Source organism: Galeopterus variegatus, unplaced genomic scaffold, assembly GCF_000696425.1.
Source record: "Galeopterus variegatus unplaced genomic scaffold, G_variegatus-3.0.2 Scaffold158, whole genome shotgun sequence".
NCBI lineage: Eukaryota > Metazoa > Chordata > Mammalia > Dermoptera > Cynocephalidae > Galeopterus > Galeopterus variegatus.
The window spans coordinates 164,931-187,627 of NW_007726269.1; the positions used below are offsets into that span (position 1 = coordinate 164,931).

At 36.1% G+C, this 22,697-nt stretch overlaps 2 protein-coding genes across 2 annotated transcripts in view; both read left to right on the plus strand.

The window, feature by feature from the left end:
- Positions 1 to 6,225, plus strand: part of ORMDL1 (ORMDL sphingolipid biosynthesis regulator 1) — a 15,679-nt gene extending 9,454 nt beyond the window's left edge. The window contains exon 4 of the mRNA XM_008593393.1: positions 2,265 to 6,225. Coding sequence (XP_008591615.1) covers positions 2,265 to 2,400 — 136 coding nt within the window. The 3' untranslated portion in view covers positions 2,401 to 6,225. The remainder of the gene's footprint in view (positions 1 to 2,264) is intronic.
- Positions 6,226 to 9,290: 3,065 nt separating this feature from the next.
- Positions 9,291 to 20,782, plus strand: OSGEPL1 (O-sialoglycoprotein endopeptidase-like 1). The gene is made up of 9 exons (XM_008593397.1): positions 9,291 to 9,318; positions 10,734 to 10,909; positions 12,044 to 12,284; positions 15,166 to 15,553; positions 16,317 to 16,521; positions 17,024 to 17,172; positions 18,111 to 18,241; positions 18,366 to 18,437; positions 19,815 to 20,782. The coding sequence occupies exons 3-9, from the start codon at positions 12,064 to 12,066 to the stop codon at positions 19,891 to 19,893; spliced, it is 1,245 nt and encodes a 414-aa protein (XP_008591619.1). The 5' UTR covers positions 9,291 to 9,318; positions 10,734 to 10,909; positions 12,044 to 12,063; the 3' UTR covers positions 19,894 to 20,782.
- The last annotated feature ends 1,915 nt before the right edge of the window (positions 20,783 to 22,697 follow it).

Below are 22,697 nucleotides of genomic sequence, written 5' to 3' on the forward strand. Positions count from 1 at the left end.
GCGCGCACCTCGCTCGGCTAGTGTGGTGTATCGAGTCTGTTTGGGGGGTTGGACCCCGCGGGGGGAGCGCTGCCGCGCTTCCCAAGCGGCGCACTATAGCAGTGCGCCACCGGGCCGGCCCCAAGGGAAGGTATTTTCAAGTGAAAAGAATAAAGTGATCAGAAAGTGATAGGTCTCTTTTTCCTTACAGACCGTGAGAAATTTTTGAATTGATTTAGTCCCATATAAAATTAACCTCAAAAGAAAAATATATGTATGGTCTAACAAAAATAAGTGCAGTAACAAGAAGAATGTTATTCAGACAGCCCTAAGTTTGGATTTGGGATCTACTATTTTCAAGCTATAGGACTTTTAGCCATTTTCTTGAAAGCCTCAGTTTTCTCATCTGTAAAATGTTGAGGATTGCATTATAATACATGTAAATAGACTGATATATACTGAATTTTCCAAAAGAGCTATCATCAAAAGAGGTCAACTAAGATGTACCTTTGTGTATAATGTCCATATTTCTCAAAGTACATTTTTGACCCACAGGTATGATTTCAAATATTCTCTATTTATTACATAACTGAAGAAACAGCATTAAATTCATCTATATAGCATTGATACTTTTCAAAGTGCTTTCACATTTCCTTATTTGAACATCATTTCTCAGGTAGGTGCAACGTGCAGTGTTGTCCCAGATTTTTAGATAAAGAATCAGACTCAAATGCAATACCTTGCTCAAGATCTTGAAGCTAGTTGGAGTCGGGAATCCAGATTAAACCCTAAACTTCTATCTTCTTATACAGGTCTCTTTCTGCTATACCTGTTGGCAAATAAAACACCATCACACTGATTCCCACCTGGCTTTTGCATACCCTCAGAGAAACATCTAGGCTTTTGAAAGAGTCAAGTAATTTTTGTATAATCTACACACATGATTAGTTTTCGTTAAAAGACAAAAACAAAAACATGTGCTACAGTATGGTAAGGAGAAGCCATTCTAAGATTTATTATTTCCAGCCTATCAGATTATAGATTAAACCTGTAATGATGATGGGAAATCAAATGAGCTAACTAAATGCAAGTGATACTCTATCTTATTCAGTGAAGGAGTTATAAAAACAGTCTTCAAATATGTGAAAGCAGGAAGAAAGAATTTAAAGTAAAGATTGAGGAATATTGTTTACTCTCAAGAAAGGATTTTCTGATTATAGTTTGTGAAGTAGATCGAAGATTGTAGAATTTCTGAGTTTATATTGTTCTGAAAATGTTGTATATGGTTCTCTGTGATGTTTTTAGTCATATTTGGAAATAGCTCTTCTTTTCTAACCATATTATACGAGATGTTTATGTCCCCTTATGATAAACTAATGATAGTAGTTAAAGGAAAGGCTATTAGAATACTTTCCTTGTATGCCCTAAAAGTAATTAGACAAACACCTACATAGAAACTAACTTCGTAGTTGTGATCAAGTAAGGTATGATGTTTTATTCTTACATCTTATCTATATTACAATACTCTTTTAGTAGCCAGATGATGCTTCCACATTCTGATATACAGTTGAGTAAAACTAGACATTCTGGACTCAGTGATTTGTGGTTTAAAGATGGTTTAGGCTGGTTAAAACAAATTCTTAGATGTTGGATGTCTGCATATGTACATGCATTCAGTTATAGCAAAACAGCTGGAATTTTACAAGAGTCTTTCAAGTTACCAGTTAAACTGGTTATAGACCTGTCCAACTACAGTATGAAAATGAGAACGTCAAAAAGGCAACCAAGTATTTGTTTCTTTCAGAGATATTGAATTGTACTAATGCCCTAAGACCCCATTTTTCAAAGCTTTACTGTAGTGGTTCCTAACCTTTTTGTGGGTCACAAAACCCTTTGAGAATATAATGGATGCTGTGGATCCAGATCTTCTCTTCAGAAACATACACATAAATACAAAACTACACCTGAAATTTCAGAGGGCATATGAACCCAGTTTAAAGCCATTCTGCTTTAAAGCATGCTAAGTAGCAATGTGTTCTATTAAAAGCATTTAACATAACTGCAGAAATGCAAAATGTTTACCTCCATTAAACAGATTTTTAAATTCCAAATGAAATAAATTTGGGCCCAGACTAAAATGTTTCCTCTTATTTTAGTGCTCAAAAATAGTTTGTACATTGAAGTATTTATGTTTTACTGACCTTTTTTCTACCTATTAATTTTTAAAAATTCTTAGTAATTTCATTTTTGGATGTTATATGTATTTTTAACTTTTATCTCTACAGATATTTTCTGGCAAGTTTCTATACGAAGTATGATCCAACTCACTTCATCCTAAACACAGCTTCTCTCCTGAGTGTGCTAATTCCTAAAATGCCACAACTGCATGGTGTTCGGATCTTTGGAATTAATAAGTATTGAATGTTTTGAAAGTGAACAAAAATTTTTACAGCTACTAAGTTTCCTATAAGGAAGAAAGGAGTGGTTAGTAAACTGCACTGTTTCTGTAATAATGTGAAAAGAGAGGTATTTACATTGGAGGGCCAATTGCTGGTTCTTCATATGTGCTTTTGAAGTGCAGATTTCTACTAAAAGATGCTTCTGTTTAATGCATCTGGTATATTTCTGAAGAGAGGCTTTATAGGCAGTCTGGGAAGGCCCAGCTTATAAGTTAAATGGCAACACAGGGTGTAGTAGATAAATTCAAGGAAATAACAGATGTGTAAGAAACTTGGACCAGCCTTACTTATAATGAATGGGCATTATGTTAGGAAAAGAAAATTTCCAATCATTCAGTCATGGGCAGTTTAAGCACACTTAAAGGTAAACCAGAATTTCTCTTTATAAGTTTATTATAGATTGTTTTTATTACCATACATATTCCTCTTGTTTTAAATAAGAGAATATACGCCCTTTTGTTTTTTACAAGCCAATTCCTACTTATGAGTGTTCTTTTTTGGTTTTGCTGGCTCAATATTGTGTGTTGATAGATGATGTTATTTTTACATTTATTACATTACAGAGGTCATGAAGGTACATGACTCATTGGTGATAGAAGATAGTCAGGTATCTTACAAGCAGCCTCTAAGTCACCATTTTAATTTTGGAACAAAGTGGGTTAAAACTGCTTTCCCAGACACAAGGCTGCTAAACCAATTAAGAAAATAATTTATTTCAAGCAGCTAAAGTATATGGTAATTTAAAGGTGTCTGCTTATTTGGTTGAGCAGTTTAATCAGTAAAATGTCATTCTTTGGAAAAGGAAATATAAAATGGACAACTTTATAGCCAACCTGTGGTCTGGCAGAAACTGCTTCTCTAGCAATAGTACCATAGTAAGTAACCGAGTTTTTTTAGCAGGTCTGCAGTAAAAGACAACATAGTCTTTTCTTAGTCCTGCTTTCAACCCCCATATTTTTCCCACTTATATTTTGCCCCCCATTTATTGGGGGGGGGTGGCGGTTGGCGGTACAGGGATCTGAACCTTTGACCTTGGGTGTTATAACACTGCGCTCTAACCAACTGAGCTAACCAGCCAGCCCTGTTTGCCTTTAGATACGTGAGTCTTAGTGTAGATAAACCAAAATGGTAACTATTTTCAGAGAGCAATCATATTGAATTCTTGTGACTTAGGGAAGCTTCCTATAGTTGCTAACATTATTTGCAAGAAATAACTATATACTACTTTGAGAAGTAAACATCTCAAAAAAACACACAAAGTTCTAATATGGGATGAAACTGAAAAATTCAGGAACATTTATAAACAAAATTGAGTAAAAAGACTTATAGACCAACATAAAAATCAGTTTGTGTCAATAAGCTGACTTCTGGAGGTAATGATCATTGTTTTGTATTTCAAAAGTATTGAGTTTAGAAATCAGTTGTATGATACTGCCTTTGTATGTCTGTCTTTTCCCATGTCTTTTTAAATAATCAGTAATCCATACCTGAATAAAATTCTTTCCTTGGTGTAGGATTATTTCAAAAGCTCTACAAATTGAGTCATCAAAATTACACTGGTGTTTTTCAAGTTTATTTTTAAGTAACTAAATTTGTGAAGTTAAGATATCTAAAAATATTCCTTTGTTTTTCTTCATTTTAAAGTTTAATTATCTCAAAGGCTTACATTCTTTGCACATACTTCAGAGATAAAAGTATGTCTCTGATACAGGCCTTCTTCCCCTAGCTCCCTGCTTTCCCCTTTCAATGTTTTAAAATATTTACTCAATAGATATTTGAGGGCCCACTCTGTTGCAGGTATTATTTTAGGTATTGGCGGATAGTTTGTATACAAGATAAACCAACTCCCTTCCCTTACGTGCTTACATTCTAGTTGGAGGACAGATAATAAACAAATAAATGAATTAAAAGCAAATATGAGTATATGCTATTTCATGTAGTGATAAATGCTATGGAAAAAAAAAAAAGCAAGCAGGTGACAGGTAGAGGAGCCTGCATCAGAAAGTTCCTCCCTAAAGATCCATTCTGAGGTGACATATGAACACAGACCTTGCTGTTGGTGTGAAGGAACAAAGAGTACAAAGATCAAAGGAAAGAGCATTCCAAGTAGGGGTAATGACAAGTTAAGTCACTGGGGCAGGAATGAGTCATGTCTGAGGAAGAACAAGACAGTCACTGGTGCTGGACGGGAGTAAGCAAGGAAGAAGAGAATGGTAGCAAATGAGGTCCAAGAAGTAGGTAGGGGCTAGATCATACAGGGCTTTATAGATCAAGATAATGAGCATATTCTGAGCGTGACAAAGGCTTTGAAAGTTTTATTCAGGAGATTAAAGGGCTCTAATTTTTTTAAGGGTCACTGACTAATGTTGAGAATAAACTGTAAGGGAATAGAAAGGAGGAAGCATAGTTGGGAAGCTACTACAGGCAAGAAGTAGCTCAGACTAGGGAAGTAGTGGATGAAGTGGTGAGGAGTGGTCAGAATTTCAGATATACTTTGCAAGTACAGTTTACAAGACATTGATGTATGTGGGATGGGAGGATGGAATTAAAATGGCTCTTAATTTTTTGGCCTTACTACCTAGGTGAATGGTTGTGCTAAACATGGAAACTCGCTGATTTCACAAATTTGTAGTTCAATGTAAAAAAGAAAAGACTTTTTTAAAAAAAAACATAATATATAATGGAATTATTTGGAACAAAATCAGTTGCCAAGCTATAATTGCTCCTAGCTTCAAGTCAGGAGACATAACAGCAATTTCTCAGTAGTCATGAGCTCAGAAATGCTCTAATTTTAGCATTCATCCGTGGATCTTTCCTGCAGCGATTAGTACTGTGGAGTTCTCATGATGATTTTCCATTTCCCTCATTCTTTCTACATTTATATATTGGTATTCTGTAAGGAAAATTTGTCCTTTCTCCCCCATATATTTATTTATTCTATCATTTATATTGTGGACTCATAGGTATTTTATTCTTTGGGTTATAATTCATTATTATCATTATTTAATTTGTTACTCAAATTGTCCTCCATCTTTGACCACTGGGAGCTTTTCCATGTAGGCTCCTGGGTCCTTTTGACTTGCCCTCCCCCCTTTTTTTAGGTTTATGATATTATTGTCTTAAACCATAAAGATCTTAAGGGGCATAATATCTCCCTAACTAATATCTGTGTGAATTAGCTTTATAAAGCAATATGATGCTAGGAGTTGGAAAAGCCCTTAGAGACCATGTAATTCAGCCCCCTACTTTAGCTTAAATCTTCATTAACCACCACCCCTCCATTCAGTTCTCTTTTAACCCTAACAGAGGAGGATTTACCACTTGTAAGACAGCATATTCCACTTTGTAAAGAATTTATAACTTGATTTACATTCAGCCAAAATCTAATCCTTATTCTACATAACCCTTCAACTATTTAAAGATAACTTTTAAATTGTATTAATAGCATTCAGTAAACATTACTAGACCTCACCATTTTCCATATGTTACTGTTTTAAATTTCTTCCACTCTCCTGGTAATTCTACTCTAGGTTCCAGTTTATTATAACATGAGAGCAAACACAAGAGGTGATAAGATGTGATTAACCAGAGCAGTATCACTTCCCTACTTTGTTCTAGATGCTTTTTAAAATTTTTAATACAGTCTGATGTCACTTTAGCTATTTTGAAAGCCACATATCACTAATTCATTTTATGGTCATTAAAACCTCAAGTCTTCAACAGGTAGTACTGTTAAATGATGGCTTCCTCATTGTATACTTATTAAATGGATTTATTAAACCAAAAATCTAAGATTTATTTTTCTTGTAGAACCATATCTTGTTAGATTTTAGCCTGTTGATTCATCATGTCTAGCTAAAGTTGAATGCTGATTATCATGCAATACATTTCTCCTATATTGTCTCCTATTTTACTATATGTCACGAGTAAATATGGCCACAAAATGCCCTCAGGCTAGTTATGAAGAAGACAAATACAGCGATCCAGTATAGACCAATGCAATTTAATAGACTGTCTAACAGGATAAATAGAAAAGAATAATTTCCAAAACAATATGGATAATACACATTGACGTGGGAAATATGAACAGGTTCAGTACTGAGAAGACAGTTCTAGGTAAAATACGTACCAGTGCTGGGCATGGAAGGGTAAGATATGTAGGAGAATAGCAGAGAGAAACTCTTCTTCATTTTGCCTGGTGTCAAAAAGAATAATAATGAGATATCGCAGGTTTTTATTGTATTCCCTAATTTTAGTTCCAGTTAAAAGTGATTCAGCAGGTAGTTTGTTATATGGGGTTTAAAATTTTTAATTCAGCTACACATGAATGAATCTAAATCTAAAATATTGCCTAATTAGAAAAATAGTTGAATAAAAATATATTTGGATTTTATGCTTAGCACAGTATGTAATTTATTCTATTTCTTGACTCATTATTCAAGCCCTTGATGAACAATGATTATGGAAGCAACTCACCTATGACTCTAAAGTTCTATATAATTTTAAGTTTAGCAGATAAGCCAAGTTTATCACTGTGTCCTTTCACTCTGATTGCATATACTGTTGAAAAAAATAATCTCAAATACAAGAACTATAGTAAAGAAGTAAACCACATCATTAACACTATCAAATAAACTCTACTTTTAAAATACAAAATATGAAAGGAATTTTATAGCATATAAATTTTCTAGTGACTTTTCAATTATGCAATTACAAATTTTTATTGACAATCCTATTTTGAAACACTTCCAGATTTTTCAGATATTCTATATTTACGTTGACCATATTATCAAGATAAACATGCATTATTCATTTTATAATTTTAAAAATGGGAACAGAGAAGCCAGATGATTTATTGGCTACTGCCCAGGAAAATACAATGATCCTTTGAAACATTTTCCCCTCCTATGAATTCTCATCAAACTCTGCTTCTGTCATGGTATTAAACAGTCATAGGGAGTATATGGGAACAAAAAAGACATTTGCCCTTCCTGCTAAACCACACACAGGAGGATACTTCAAAAAACCTATGGAGAAATAGAATTAAAATGATAGTATTAACCTTTCCACGGGCTTTTTGAAGTATGCTCATATGTTTTACCACAATAAAAAAAAGACCATCTGAAAGTTAATTTGTAAAATAAGCATAATGGCTCAGCCAAAAAAAAAAAAAAACCAAAATATTTTCCAAAGATGAGACTTCATGGACAGTATTATCACTAATCAAAGAATGGTCCACATCAAAAGAGATACTGGTCAGCAAAGAAAAAGGAGAAAGACAAAAAATGGCAGTGCATTTTTAGCATAATCCAACCCAGGAAGAATATAAGCCAGGTATGTGACTCAAGTACTAAGGGATGCATCAGGCTTGAAACAGCCATGAAAAGCACCAAACCTATTTCTATTGCTTCCATTCCATATTTACCAAGCAATCTTCTGAATATAAATTGGATTTGGCCCTCATTGTTAATTTGGTCAACACAAAGATGATGACCAGCAAACTCAAGTATCCTAGCCCCCACATCGCTACATTTCTCATAAATTAATATATTAGTATTAATGGTTTCTACACAGCAGTTTCTTAGCAGTTTGTGGTGTGTGACTCAGTACCCCAGAGTAAAGTCACTTCTAGACCTGATAAACCTATTTCAAACCCATAAAAGAATCAGGTGTTGAAACTAATTAATCACACCATGGGCCTGCCGTGGATACCTCTGTGGCAAGGCACAGCCTTCCCCAAACAACTCACCTCTCTCAATGCACACTTTCCATTCACAGTTCCATAATTATGTATTGCCTATTGTCTTCTCCCACTAGACTCTGAGATCCTTCAGGACAGGGATTGGATCTTATCTCTTTAACCCTAACAACTAATAAAGTTCCTGGCACAAAGGAAAACCCAATAAATATGATACATGACAATAAAATGCAATTTTGTAGAACATAATTAGAGAATGAGTATTGTAAAACAAGATTTTTCTATATATAATTTTCCTCTAAAAATTTCAAATGGAAAACTAGACAGGCAAATAGCCTAGACAAAATGAGTATATTTATATTCATTTGGAACTCTCAAGTTGAAGTCACAATGGTTAAGCCATATTTGTTGAAAATGCTCCTAAGTGGCATTCTAATCATATGATAGGATCTACACGAAAGTCCAGACAGGTCCAAGAGAGCATAATACCTTTTCCCCAATAACCCTTTTCTGTGGTACAATAAGGAACACAGAAGATGTATACCTTCACTTGATAAATATGTGGGACTAGTGTAAGTGCCATTTCACATACACTCAATGAAGGGAAGAATAAAATTCCTTCTTAATGTGCCCTAGAGTTCTCCTGTTTAACATAACACAGAATTCAGAATCAGCACTGGCCAAAAGTGCCTAGATGAGGAATCCCCCAATGATACTAGCACACACAACAGGGATAACTCGTGACAGCACAGGAGAGTGTTAGGATAAACCTGCTGAACATAATTTGAATTGCAAGAAAAATAACCTTTTACCAGATGTGAAAGGTTTTATGTTCAGACTGGATTCCAGTGTATAATAGAAATAACCTCAGACCTATCATAGGTAATCAAACAGGATGACTAATGTTTCTTAATCTTTAGGTTTTAATGTTTCTTTTTCCCTTTTTCGATCAGCAGTGCACCCATGGAAAAATATGATTTATTTTATCTTCTGGCAGCTAAGAAAACAGACTCCAGAGCCAGATGGCCTGACTTCTAATTGCAGATCGGCACTTACTAGCTGTGTGACCTGAAAATTACCCAAACTTTGTGGCCCAGCTGCCTGTAAAATGAGGATAGTAACTACCTCATGTGGTTGTTGTGAGGATTAAATAAATTAATCTACAACAGTGCCTGGCACATAGTAAGTGCCACTTATTGTTAATTATTGTTACACATAAATGAATTCTTTTGAAAAATATAAGTGTATCAGTCCATTTCTGTTGCTTATAACAAAATACTTGGAACTGGGTGCTAAGAAAACGCACTTTATTGCCTACAGTTTTGGAGGCTGGGAAATCCCAAGTCCAGGGAACACATCCAGTGAGAGGGTCTTGGTGGTCACTTTAGTGACAGTAGGGTATCACATTGTGAAATGGCAGAGCAGATTGAGGGAGAGACTAACCTCATTCACTGTCTTTTTCAAGCCCTCAGAAACACACCCATGACCACCCTTCTTAATCCATTCATTAGGGCATAATCTAGAATCTAATCATATTTAATCCTTTCAATTACCATAACAGGATTTCCCACCGTCAACAGTTATAGTGGGGATTAAGTTTTACGGGGACATTCAACCCAAGGCAATACGTTACAATTAAAAAAACTTCTAAAAAATATTCTGGTAATTATGAATTTACTTATTTGTATCTACCTCTCGACTGTACTCCGGCTTCTCAAGTGATTTACTAATCCTTTATACCCAGAGCTTCACCGCCCAAGGCAGATACATATGTCAACTCTCTCCAAACTTGGCATTATAAGGTCCTTGCTTACTAAAACCTTCAAGCCTAGCAGGGGATTAGAAAGACTTGGGTTAAATCTGTTAAAACAAATGGTAACAAGTTCACAAACCAATAAATGCAAAAAAAAAACTTACGTAGGTGCAAGAATATGAGTACATACTATGCTGAAGGTTGCATACATAGTAAGCAAGGACCATATAATGCATTACAAAAATCAGATATTATTGTTTTAAAGTAAGCGAATATTTACCACAGCTCCTATATATTTTGATTACCAAAATAAGCCAGGCCGTTTACTGATAATGAAGTGGGAGTAACGATTTACTGTCCAACCGGAAACACTTCCCTTCTCTGGGATCTCCCCCTCCTTCCCCCCGCCCCATGCAGGTACTTGGGGTGTCCCTAGTTTTCACCCTATTTTTCTGATGTAAGTATTAGGTATGTCAGGCCTCTAGATGTAGTGATAGTCCCGCTAAAATGGAATGAGGAACAATCTACTCCATCCTTTTCTGAGTGACAAGCAAGATACAGCCGAAGGCAAGCCTTTTCTATTTTTTATTTTTTGGCGGTTAGCTGGTATGGGAATCCGAACCCTTGATCTTGGTGTTAGGCAAAAAACATTTTTTTAAATCTAGCGTAGTGTTTGGAACTTAATGCTGTGTACCCAGACAAACCTGTATTCGGCCTCCGCTGGATCAGTCACAAACTATGTGACCTTGTGGAAGTCTTATGACCTACAAACCTGGGAGAAACGCGTGAGCGCACGCACAGCGCCTTGTGCAGACACGGCCTTTAAGCTTTTCTTTTTTTACAGAGAATGTCGCCCTCTAGGGCAATAGCAGTCAGCCCTGGCGAACGGACTCCGTCACGGTGTAGATGACGTCACTTCCGGCGCGCCAGGTTCGGGCTTGTTTGTGCCAAAGAAAGAGCAGTCGACGTTCTTTGCTAGGGAAAGGCGACGAGTGGTCGCTACTGTCGTTCATGAGGAAGGTGGGTGAAATTGCTTACCCCCCACTCACTGATGCTTTCGCGCACCTGGAAAAGCGTTTCCAGTCGGAGCATCTCACCTCTTAGAGCACACAGAGACTAACGCTGCTAGGTCACATGTGTTCACTCATGAGCCTTCTTGACCCGAAAGGGAAGTGCTTCGCACGATCCACCTTCCCCAGATTTAGTTACTGCAAATCTAATTCCTCTGGGGTGTTTATGTCTGGGCTGCAATCCCCGCAGCTGCCCTCTGCGAATAGGTCTCTTATCTCTAATCCCTCCATGCCCTGTGTCCCAGTTCCGGTATTATTCGTTCTTGGGAATAATTTTATCCATTAGTGTGGTAGGGAAAGGACCTACTTAAATATCCAGAAAGTTTCAGAAGAGATGATTTGGGGCATGAAACTAGGTACTTAGCAGTGTGAAATATCAGGTTGCTTTAGTCATGGAATAATGTTTTGGGAAAAAAGGATTTGGGAAGATCCTTGTTATAAACCTGTGGCAAAAAGTGGAGAGTGAATTCCAAAGATTGTAATTAAGGATAAAATTGGTGTTGGGTTGCAGACGTTTTAGTCGATGTGTGTTTCTGTTAAGATGAGCTTTATGAGAACAATATTGTTTCTAAACTAGAAGATTAAATCTTGGTGTGTGTGTGTTTTATGTGAACTCTCACTTTTGAACCAAATTATTAATTTTATTCTGAAACATGTTTCCGGGAAATACATATATTTTTGTCTCTTCCATTTGCCTTTGATTTCTTTAAAAAACGACATTTTTGTCTTAATCTTAGCTGTAAAAAATAAATAGCTATTCATAGAGGACTATCCATGCAACTATGTACTGAAATATTAGCTGTTTTATAAAGAATAATAAATAGTTTGGTAAGAACAGCATGTAAATAATAGTAATACTAAAAAAATTTGAATCTGAGCTCTGTTTTCCCCTTGAAGAGCCTTATATTCGTTCATACTGTTATCTGTATTCACAGGTTGCTACAACCTTGAATTTGGTAACTTTTACACACTTTCCTATAATGCTAGCAAACTATGTATTGAAATATAAACCAAGCTTTCAGAATTTTGCTTACCTGGCTAATGTCAGCTCCAAATAATGTTTGCATCTGTAATTGTTTTTCAGGAATTATTTATAGAGGAACTATGCTAATATTGAATAAGACAGCAGGAGTTTTTTCTAAACTGTCAAAAAGGAAAGTTTATGAATTTTTAAGAAGTTTTAATTTTCATTCTGGAACACAGTTTCTTCATAAACTAGTATTGGGAATTGAAACCAGTTGTGATGATACAGCAGCTGCTGTGGTGGATGAAACTGGAAATGTGTTGGGAGAAGCAATACATTCCCAAACTGAAGTTCATTTAAAGTGAGTAGACATTACCTTAGTCATTTCCACTTTTTTGAAAAAGAAAGATGAAATCTTTTTTTGTATTTATCATATACAAAAGTTATATTTTGGGAACTAATTTCTTATGTCTTTGTACAAAACTTTCTAATAACTGGCTGTAGAAAATACCTCATCCTGACTTTTACGGCTCTTGACAATAAGGTCCCAACCTTAGCTAATCCTGTTGCCAAAAAGAAACTAAGCTCATTTTCATCTCCGATATTTATCAATGATTTTTCCTCAGTAATGATTTTTCTCCTTTTCTCTACTTGTGTGTTTCATGAAACTGAAGTCCTAGGAAAGCATGACCCAACTTTTGCAGAGGATCACCAGGCAGGTTACATAAATAAGTGGGCTAGATATAAAGTGGAAAATGCCTGGAGGAGGTCACTATTTAGCACTGATTGTTGCCATGCAGGAATGTAGGACCTGTGTTATTAGATTGTCAGAATTTTTAGAAGAGCTTAGAGTCTATTGGGGGAAAGATTATATATAAGCAAACAAATGTATAAATTGTGAAAGAGGTTATGAAGAAAATATGCAGGGTATAGTGATATAGAACAAACAGGTGCCCAGCACAATGCCTGACACATCACAGGTGCTTATTGGCCTTGAAAGATGGTTAGGCCTTCAACAAATAGAGAAGGAAAGAATGTTGTAGCCTGAGTGAGCATTGTCAGCAAAGGCAAAGGGGTGAGAAGGTACTGGACAATTGTTCAGTTTAGCTAGGGCACAGGTCACTTGAGGGGAATACTGGCCAAATATGTATTAGTGGTACTATCCACACAGCTCAGCTTTCATTTATTGAATACCTGCAGTTGCCAAGCAATATTTCGGGCACTGTGGTACAAATATGAATAAGGTAAATGATCCTTGCCTCTGAGCAGCTCACCATATAAAGTGGGTTAGAGTGGAGGTTTATATTCTGGTTCAGCCACTTACTAGCTTTGAGAGTATGCACAATTTTCTGTTTCAGTTTCCTTATCTGTCAAATGGGGATAATAATGGCAACTAGATCATAATATTGTGAAGGTTAAATGTGAATTCTTTTAAAGCATCTGGCACCGTTTTTAATAAATACCAAGGGCTCAATACAAGCTAGCTATTAGTAACAACAGTATTTCTATTACTACTATAAATAAGCAAAGGCGGCAAATAGTAAACAGATCATTGTAAAACATCGTGGAAAGTTCAATAATAAAGGATACATGGGAATAGAGTCCCCTTTTCCAAGCCAGAAACCTGAAGAACATCTTTAACTTCTCTCTCACTATTATATCCAAATCAGTCATCCAGTCATGGTAAATCTATCTGCCAAATATTTCTTGAAACTTTCCTCTCCTTTCTCACTGATTGAATGCAATCCCTTATTGTCTCTTGCCTGGACTCTTGGCTATATCCTCCCTCGTCTCCCTGCTGCTTTATTAGCTTTTTTCCTTATTAATCCATGCTCCATACTATGTACAAATTATAGTAAGACAAGAATATATTCTCATTATTAATTCTTTGATAATAAGGCCATGGTCTTACTCATCTCTTTGTCCCTAGTGCTTAGCATAATCCTTGGAAGATAGAATATACAGAAGAGGCACAGAAAGGAAGGAGGGATGCAAGACAGAGAAGGAAAGAATGAGTGGGAGGGGGAGGATTTGGATTTAAAGTCTCCAAAATTTCAAGAAAGTAAAGGTTTTGAGTAGGAGAGTAACAGGGTCAGCACTGTGATTTCAATTATTCTCCAGCAACACAATATTAGGATGGATTCCAAGGATAAGAGGATGTAACTAGGGAAGTGCAATTAAAAGACTGTTGAATAGACTGAGATAATGAGGGCTTTCTGAACTTGGTGGTGGCAGTGGGAGTGGTGATAAACTTAAATGTGGAGAGTGAGGGAAAGAAAGGTAACAGTGAACCTTGAACCCAAGTAATACAGAGTTATTGATGCCACTGACAGAGATGAGGAATAGAAGAGGAAAAGTAACTTTGAAGAATTAAGGAAAATTGAATTAGAATATGGATGTGTTGAAATAAGATTGTTTCTTTTATGTCCCCCTCATTGCCTGAAACAACACATACTTTAACTATTGAATAAATAATTAAAATATGAATTCATTAAATGCTTCTATTGAGGATTTTCATTCTATGTGTAGAGCTAACAGGACTTGCAACATTAAATATTTGAAAATGGATTTTTTGAGACTAGAGGTACATTTTGTGACCTTATAATTTTATTGCTCTGCTTCTCAACTTGTAAATCAGTCACACCCTAGGAAATCTGCCTCCTAATTCTTTATGCTTGACATTTGGAATGACCATCCATTGTCTGTCCTACATGGACCAAAAATCCAAATCACCAGCTCTAAGCACTGGATTTCCAAACTTTATTTCAGGATTACAAGCTATCTACTGTCTTACTGTGACCTCAAGTGCATTGTGTTTAAAAATAAACTCATCTTCACAAAACCGTCTTCATGTTTCTCTCTTAAAATATCTTTTAAAATCTCCCTGTCTGCAGGGAGATTAATTTTCCTAAAATACAATTTTATCCTGTCCTTCCCTTGTTCAAGACTTATTTAGAATGCTTTGAACGATTATTTTGGTGATTTCATTAACAAACAAATCCATAGGAGTTTGTTGTGCACAGGTTTGAAAAGTCAGAAATATTATCCCCTTAATCACTGTATATTGAGTTCTTGTGCTACATTATAAGGCATACAATTTGAAAATACTTGACTTACTAATATTTTCAGCTATATAATGATAAATTTGAAAACATGCCTTCAGCTATAGCATATATTATCATTTTTCATCCTTTGTTTTTTACAATCTTAACATTGTAAAAAGCTGTCTTATTTCTTTTCAGAACAGGTGGGATTATTCCTCCAGTAGCTCAACAGCTTCACAGAGAAAATATACAACGAATAGTGCAAGAAGCACTTTCTGTCAATAGAATCTCTCCAAGTGAACTCTCAGCAATTGCAACTACCGTAAAACCAGGACTTGCTTTAAGCTTGGGAGTAGGCCTATCATTTAGCTTACAGCTGGTAGACCAGTTAAAAAAGCCATTTATTCCCATTCATCATATGGAAGCTCATGCACTTACTATTAGGTTGACCAATAAAGTAGAATTTCCTTTTTTAGTTCTTTTGATTTCTGGAGGTCACTGCCTATTGGCATTAGCTCGAGGAGTTTCAGATTTTCTGCTTCTTGGAAAGTCTTTGGACAAAGCACCAGGTGACATGCTTGACAAGGTAATTATCTAAGAATTAATTTCTGCATTCTTTTTTTTTATGATGTCTGTTTCAATTAAATAGCAATAATTGTGCTTACTACCATTCATCGAAATATCTCTGAATGATATCTTATTAGACTGAAAAAATTTATGGTAAGAAAAAAAGAAGAGTAATAGTACGTAATTTTGTAATTCTTCTCTTTCCTAATAAAATGGTAAGAGGTTTACATCAATACCTAAAGGTTCAAATAGTTTGCAGTTATTTAGTCAAATAATGTATGTGAAAGAAAGTGCTTGGTAAACCGAAACATATTGCAAAAATGTAAAATAAGGGGATATATAAATATATGGACATTAAAAATGCACAAAGTTCTATAATTATACAGTTGCTGAGACCACTTACAAGTAGGTTTCTTTTGCCTTTGTTTCAGAATACCACAGAGCCTACTGCCATATACAAAAAAAACACTGCTTGCCTACAGCTAAAATGACAGGAAGAAGGAACAGGGCAGGTTCTTATCTTTGAAGCTCATTGTTAAGCAGTCATTGTCAACTTTAAAACTATTTTACAATCTCAGTAGAAGAGCAAACACAGACTGGAGGCAGCAGTTGGCTACTATTGATCAGGTTGTCATAAGGAGCTGGGTTGTTTTCTTAACTGAACACAGTCATAGTCCATATTTGTCAAAATATAGCATGTTTTATTCATCCAGTGTTTTTTTTTTTTTTTCAAAATGTGCAAATTTATGACTTATTAAAAAATATGTTTTTGTTTTTGATAGGTGGCAAGAAGACTTTCTTTAGTAAAACATCCAGAGTACTCCACCATGAGTGGTGGGAAGGCTATAGAACATTTGGCCAAAAAAGGAAATAGATTTCATTTTGATATCAAAGTTCCCATGGAACATGCTAAAAATTGTGATTTTTCATTTTCTGGACTTCAACACATTATTGATAGAATAATAATGCAAAAAGAAAAAGAGGAAGGTATATTTCTAGTTAGTAAATGCTATGTTTGAATATTTGTCCCCTCCAAAGTTCATGTTGAAACTTAATCCCCATTGTAAAAGTATTAAAAGGGTGAGAAAACCAACTATGGTATTTGAAAGGTGGAGCCTTTAACAGGTGACTGGGCTGAGCTATCATGAGTGGATTAGTCCATCCATGCGTTAATGGATTTATGGGTTACCATGGGAGTGGGACTGGTGGCTTTATATGAAGAGGAGGACAGACCTGAGCTAGCACACCTAGCCCCTTCACCTTGTGCTGCCTCAGAACTCTGCAGACAGTCACCACCTGTAAGAAGGCCCTCACCAGATACAGCCCCTTGACCTTGGACTTCCCAGCCTCCAGAACTGTAAGAAATACATTTCTTTATAAATTACCCAGTTTCAAGTATTCTGTTATAAGCCATAGAAAACAGAGCAAGACACTAAAGTTGGACAGATATTCTTGGAATGTGCCTAAAAATACCTACTCATTTCTGCAGGTATTGAGAAGGGACAAATCCTGTCTTCAGCTGCAGACATTGCTGCTGCAGTACAGCACACAACAGCATGTCACATTGCAGAAAGAACACATCGTGCTATTCTGTTTTGCAGGCAGAGAGACTTGTTATCTCAAAGTAATGCAGTACTGGTAAGTTTTGTCATCTCATTTTATAGTAATAACAACACTTTACAATATGTTACCTTTTTTTCAAGACCTTAATTGACCTTGTGTTAAGATGAACAGGTTTATGCCATATGCCAGCCCTGACAGTGTGAAATTATGGGGAATAGGAAAGACTAATAGCCATTTCTTGTACAGGTAGGGCAGCTTTATAGGACATCTGTACAGCTGGTGTGGCAAAAAAGTCTAAGACTGTACCTTTTTATTGAATTTAAAAGAGGGCTTACAGTAAAGAAACCAAATTCAGTAACTGCTGTCACTATTTTTAGAAAAACATGTTGGTTTCCTTCATCCTTTGATGAAATCCCTTTAAATGTACTTAAAAGCCTTGATAAACTTCCTGTTTAGCTATCTTAAACCTTATTCTTTTGAAAATTATAAACTAAAGTGTTTTTAGAAAAATATGTTGGTTTCCTTCATCCTTTGATGAAATCCCTTTAAATGTACTTAAAAGCTTGATAAACTTCCTGTTTAGCTATCTTAAACCTTATTCTTTTGAAAATTATAAACTAAAGTGGTAAAATGTTTAAATTGTGGTAGTCACAAAATGGAATATTATATGAATATCAAAGGTAACAGTTTTTTTAAGAGTTATGTAGTGAAATGAAAAAAATACTTATAAGTAAAAAATGCAGGGTCTAAAATATTGGTATACTATGATTGCGGTTACATTAAAGAAACACTTAAAAAACAGGATGGAAGAAAATATGCTCATATTAAAATTATTGGTGTTTTTTTTCTTCTCCAAATTTTATTATACAGATATATCAGTTACCTGTTACCCACCAATCAAAATGTGATTTTTTTTAATTGCATAATGCTGATATTTTGCCCAGGTTTAGCTAACAGCTTGGTTCATAGCTATATGTGGTAGTTGTTAAATTTGGTCTCCTCAATTCCCTCAGGTTGTATCTGGAGGTGTTGCAAGTAATTTCTATATCCGAAGAGCTCTGGAAATTGTAACAAATGCAACACAATGCACTTTGTTGTGTCCTCCTCCCAGACTGTGCACTGATAATGGTATTATGATCGCATGGTAAGCCACAGGACATATGTGCTTCGCTAATAGTCATGTAAATATTAGTTGCCATTTCATCATACTAAGTCTTTTTAATTTAAATCTTTGGGCTATTGATTTTATTTTAATGATTCTTATTTAGGAATGGTATTGAAAGATTACGTGCTGGGTTGGGCGTTTTACACAACACAGAAGGCATCCGCTATGAACCAAAGTAAGTGGTACCTTTCATAATCATTATGCAAGTTACATTATAAAAATCAAAGCTTGGATTTTGCTTTTATGTATGATGTTTTCAATGACATTCTGGTACTTTAAGAAAAGTTACATTAATTTCTTTCATGAACCTAGTCGAGGTTGACAACTTATGAGAAATATTTTTGCTTCAGTATTAAATTTTTAAATTTTGACAAATCATAGTTGAGTTAGAAACAGGCCATGGGTAGGGGTGATGAGTTCCCTCATTTCAGGCTAGAATGGAAACTATGTCCATGGCCTGGACTTTTGCAATGTCAAAAAGAGCTCAGGACCAACTGGTATGCTGGGAAATTTAAAGAAAATGTTCAGAAAGCATTCAGGTGTAAAGTTATGCTCCTACCCAGGCAGCTGAGAATTGGCCATAAGACAGCTGTTTCTTACAAGTCTTATTTCCTCTCCCAAGTCAAAGTTTCAAGGAATAGCACAGTTTTTCAGTTTACTGTCAGGTTCTGGTGCAAGTTAATTTTGGCATAGTAAAAGAAAATTATGTTTCATAATCTAACATAATTCTATTTTCAACATTGTTTCATCTGATGTTTCAAAACTTATCAGCAACATAGTCTATAACTAGAGGACTGTGCTACTTGAACTACAGACTCTTAAGGCTAACCGTGAATGAACAGAGCTGAGGTAGTAGTATCAGAAGGAATCCCTTATGTTGATAGCCTAGCCTTAGATAGAAGACACTGTTTGATCCAGTTGCGCCTTCTCGTGGCAGTGTGTGGGTGGAGATGATGGCTTTTTCCAGTTTGGGATGCAGTCAAAGCTTTCATCATGGGTAATTCATAGAAAAGCAAAATCAGAGGCTAACATTATCTACAGAGGAGGCACAGAAAAAGGATAGGAGCTAAGACCTCTCCAGCTAGCAGTGGCAAAGGAAGGTAGAAAAGGGGCAAGCCAGCTTTTGAAACCTCAGAGAAGAATCTATAGAAACCTAGGGAATTTCTGAAACATAAACGGACAGAGGTTTGACTTTAGCTGCATGATAAAATGTTCTTACCTTTTTAGCTTTGTAGGGAATTATAAGGCATTGTTTGTTATTTTTATATTTTAAGTTTTTAACTTACTTATTTACAGTATTTGAGAGCAATAGAAGTATTTCTTTGAAAAACTTCTCAAAATTTACATTTCTCATTAATGAGACTGGACTTCATCATCCTGGCTTGAGGTTCCACTATATTTGCATGTATTTAAGAACAGTTGCCATATGTAATGAATTATACTTTAGATACATATATTATTTGTCAGAATTGTAGGCAAATAGTATGCAGAACTAGTAATAGATCATGAAGCAAATATTTGAAATAATATGATTTATCTGACTGTGATGCAGATGTCCTCTTGGAGTAGATATATCAAAAGAAGTTGGAGAAGCTGCCATAAGAGTACCATGGTTAAAAATGAAGGTTTGATTTTTGCTTTTCAAAAAAATCCCTCAAGGTAGTATTTCAACATTAAAATTAAGTTTTGACTTTTTGTGTATCAAATTGTAGAAGATATATATGATATTAATTATTCACCGTGACTTTTTTTTGTTATTCTTTTTCTTATGCTTGATGTTTAACCTGCTCTTCTGAGTGACTATAAAATGTTGTAGTCTCTCAGGGAGCATAGTTTGTTTTTTTTTTTTTTCATTATCAGAAACCAAAGTAAAACATTTTATGAGGAAAGAATGTACTGATGTTGGCAGGTAGAAAGAAAAACCTCGGAAGAAATATAGTGATTCTGCTAAATCCTGGCTTCATATCATACAAGCCCAGATCTTTCCTCCTTTTCTCACATTGGAATAGTAGAAGCTATTTTTTGATGCCTATTTATACATGATCCCAACTTCTGGAATGAGAGAGCAATTTTAGAAAGGTAGCCAGGTCAAAGTCATGTCAAATCAAAGAATTCCAAATCAAAACAAAAGCCGACTTTCTCTAACAGAATATATGCTATTAATTATAAAGATATATGTTAGTAGGTATCCTCTGTGGAGTAAATGGGATATCTATATGTTTTGTCTATCTAATTTGAGATTTAAAAATTTTGATAACAGGTCAAGGGTTCGGATTCCTCACTGGCTAGTTGCCAAAAAAAATATCTTGACATGCAAGTAATCCCTCAAGTATACATTGTATTCTTTAGTTGGCCACATACATTCACATTAATTATTTTAGAAATTGTATTTTATCAGATGAAAATAAATGAGATAAAAAGGGTTTTTTAAGGTTTGTTTTTGGATAATTTTTTAAAATTAATTTAATCTACTATAACAAAGTCAAAGAAAATGAGTGATAGTTACATATTTAATAAGTTACATAATATATATAAAGATTATTATACCCTAAAAGAATTATGTAAAGTTAATATTTGGTGTTAGCAACATTGCACTCTAACCAATTGAGGTAACAGGCCAGCCCTGTGTGCTTTAAATAGAATGATGCTACTGACTGTTTAATGTCCTTTGAGAGACTACCAGTAAAGGTTTATATTACATCTATATTGAACAAAGTTGTTAACTTTTTTTTTTCTGTCCTTTTTGAGACCGGCCGCACCGCGCTCAGCCAGTGAGCACACTGGCCATCCCCATACAGGATCCAAATCCGTGGCGGGAGCGCCGCTGCGCTCCCAGCGCCGTACTCTCCCGAGTGAACCACGGGGTCAGCCCCCAAATCCATATTTTAAAAACCAATTATTATGGACAATTTTAAACACATACAAAAGTAGATAGACTAGCGCAAAGAACACGTCATCCAGATTCAACAATTACCAGCTCAAGGTCAACCTTGTTTCTTTACACCCTCACCCACTTCCTGCCCTCCAGTATCAGTTTAAAGCAAATCCTGACATCTCATTTGAGGGGTAAATTTTTTTTTTTTGTCTTTTGTCTTTTTCCATGTCCGGCAACGGATCGCAACCCTCAGTGTTGCCCCCGTACCGGACCAGGGACTGGCAAAGGGATCACAACCCTTGGTGTCGCTTCCCGCGCCTCGCTCAGCCAGCGAGCGGGAACCGGTCCGTATGTGGGATCCGAACCCTCGGGCGGGAGCGCCGCCATGCTTCCCAAGCGGCGCACTATCCAGTGCGCCACCGGGCCGGCCCTGAGGGGTAAATATTTTAATATGCAACTCTAAAAGACAAGAACTCTTTTGAAAATAAAACATATTCATAGTTCCATTTTTTGCATCTAAACATTAATAACAACTTCATACTGTCAAGCCAAATCAGTTTTTGAGGAAATTTTTCATTTTGCACCATTCGGAAGACAGCGTGGTTCACTATCCCATCCACAGAAGGAGGGAGTGAGTTAAACCAAGGACAGAGACAGCAAAAGGAAACGTGATCGTTCCTGTCATAGTGAGGACTCTGTGACTGCAGGTCAGTGCTGCATGCAACAGTAATGAAAGGCTCTTTATTCCCTAATACCGTACTGTCTCACGGAACACAGCCGGGCCTTGGGAGGGGACTGAAATAGGAAATGGACCGCAGTCACGCCAGGGGCGCCCTCTCCACTGTGTGACTCTGCTTCTCCCTCTCATCTGGATTTCTTTGCTACTCGTTCCTTGTGAGTACAGAAAAGCAATGCTAACGCCCCTAATCTTTTTCTACTTCTCTGTGTAAGAAACCAGCAGACACCGAGATGGGAATATCTTATTTATAACTGAGAGTTTCCAGGAAAAGGGGCTCTGATTGGGTTAGTTTGGGTTGTATCCATTCCTATGGCCCGGTGGTGCACTGGAGAGTGTGCCACTTGGGGGTGCGGCGGCGCTCCCGCTGAGGGTTCGGATCCCATGTGGAGACCGGTTCCCACTCACTGGCTGAGCGTGGTGTGGCCGCAACACCGAGGGTTGCGATCCCGTTGCCGGTCAGTAAAAAAGACAAAAAGGAAAAAAAAAATTGAGTTCATGATATGAATAAGGGAAATTACAGATAAAGAAAATAAGCAAATTCTAGAAGACTTCCATATCTTTATGCCTTTCAGTACTTAGCCATAAGGAAGGGAAGAGAAAGGAAGGTAAGGAAGAAATAGAAGAAAAGGAAAAGTAAGGGAAGAAACATTGACCATACTGAACATATTGATGGACATTGAATATACTGGCAAACATATGTTAAAGTTATAGTACACCTAAGAGGCAGGCACATTGTTAAAACCCTCTAAATCTTGAAGCCTTTCTCATACATAATTTTTAAAAAGAAATATATGGGGTAATAAAAATAACTGGGGGGGTGG

What these genes read in the sequence shown, in the direction of transcription:
- OSGEPL1 (XM_008593397.1), top strand. Translation starts at nt 12,064, where the DNA reads ATGCTAATATTGAATAAGACAGCAGGAGTTTTTTCTAAACTGTCAAAA. An exon ending in CAGGTGACATGCTTGACAAG is followed by an intron (nt 15,554 to 16,316) that starts GTAATTATCTAA and finishes TGTTTTTGATAG; the next exon opens with GTGGCAAGAAGACTTTCTTT. An exon ending in GGCATCCGCTATGAACCAAA is followed by an intron (nt 18,438 to 19,814) that starts GTAAGTGGTACC and finishes ACTGTGATGCAG; the next exon opens with ATGTCCTCTTGGAGTAGATA.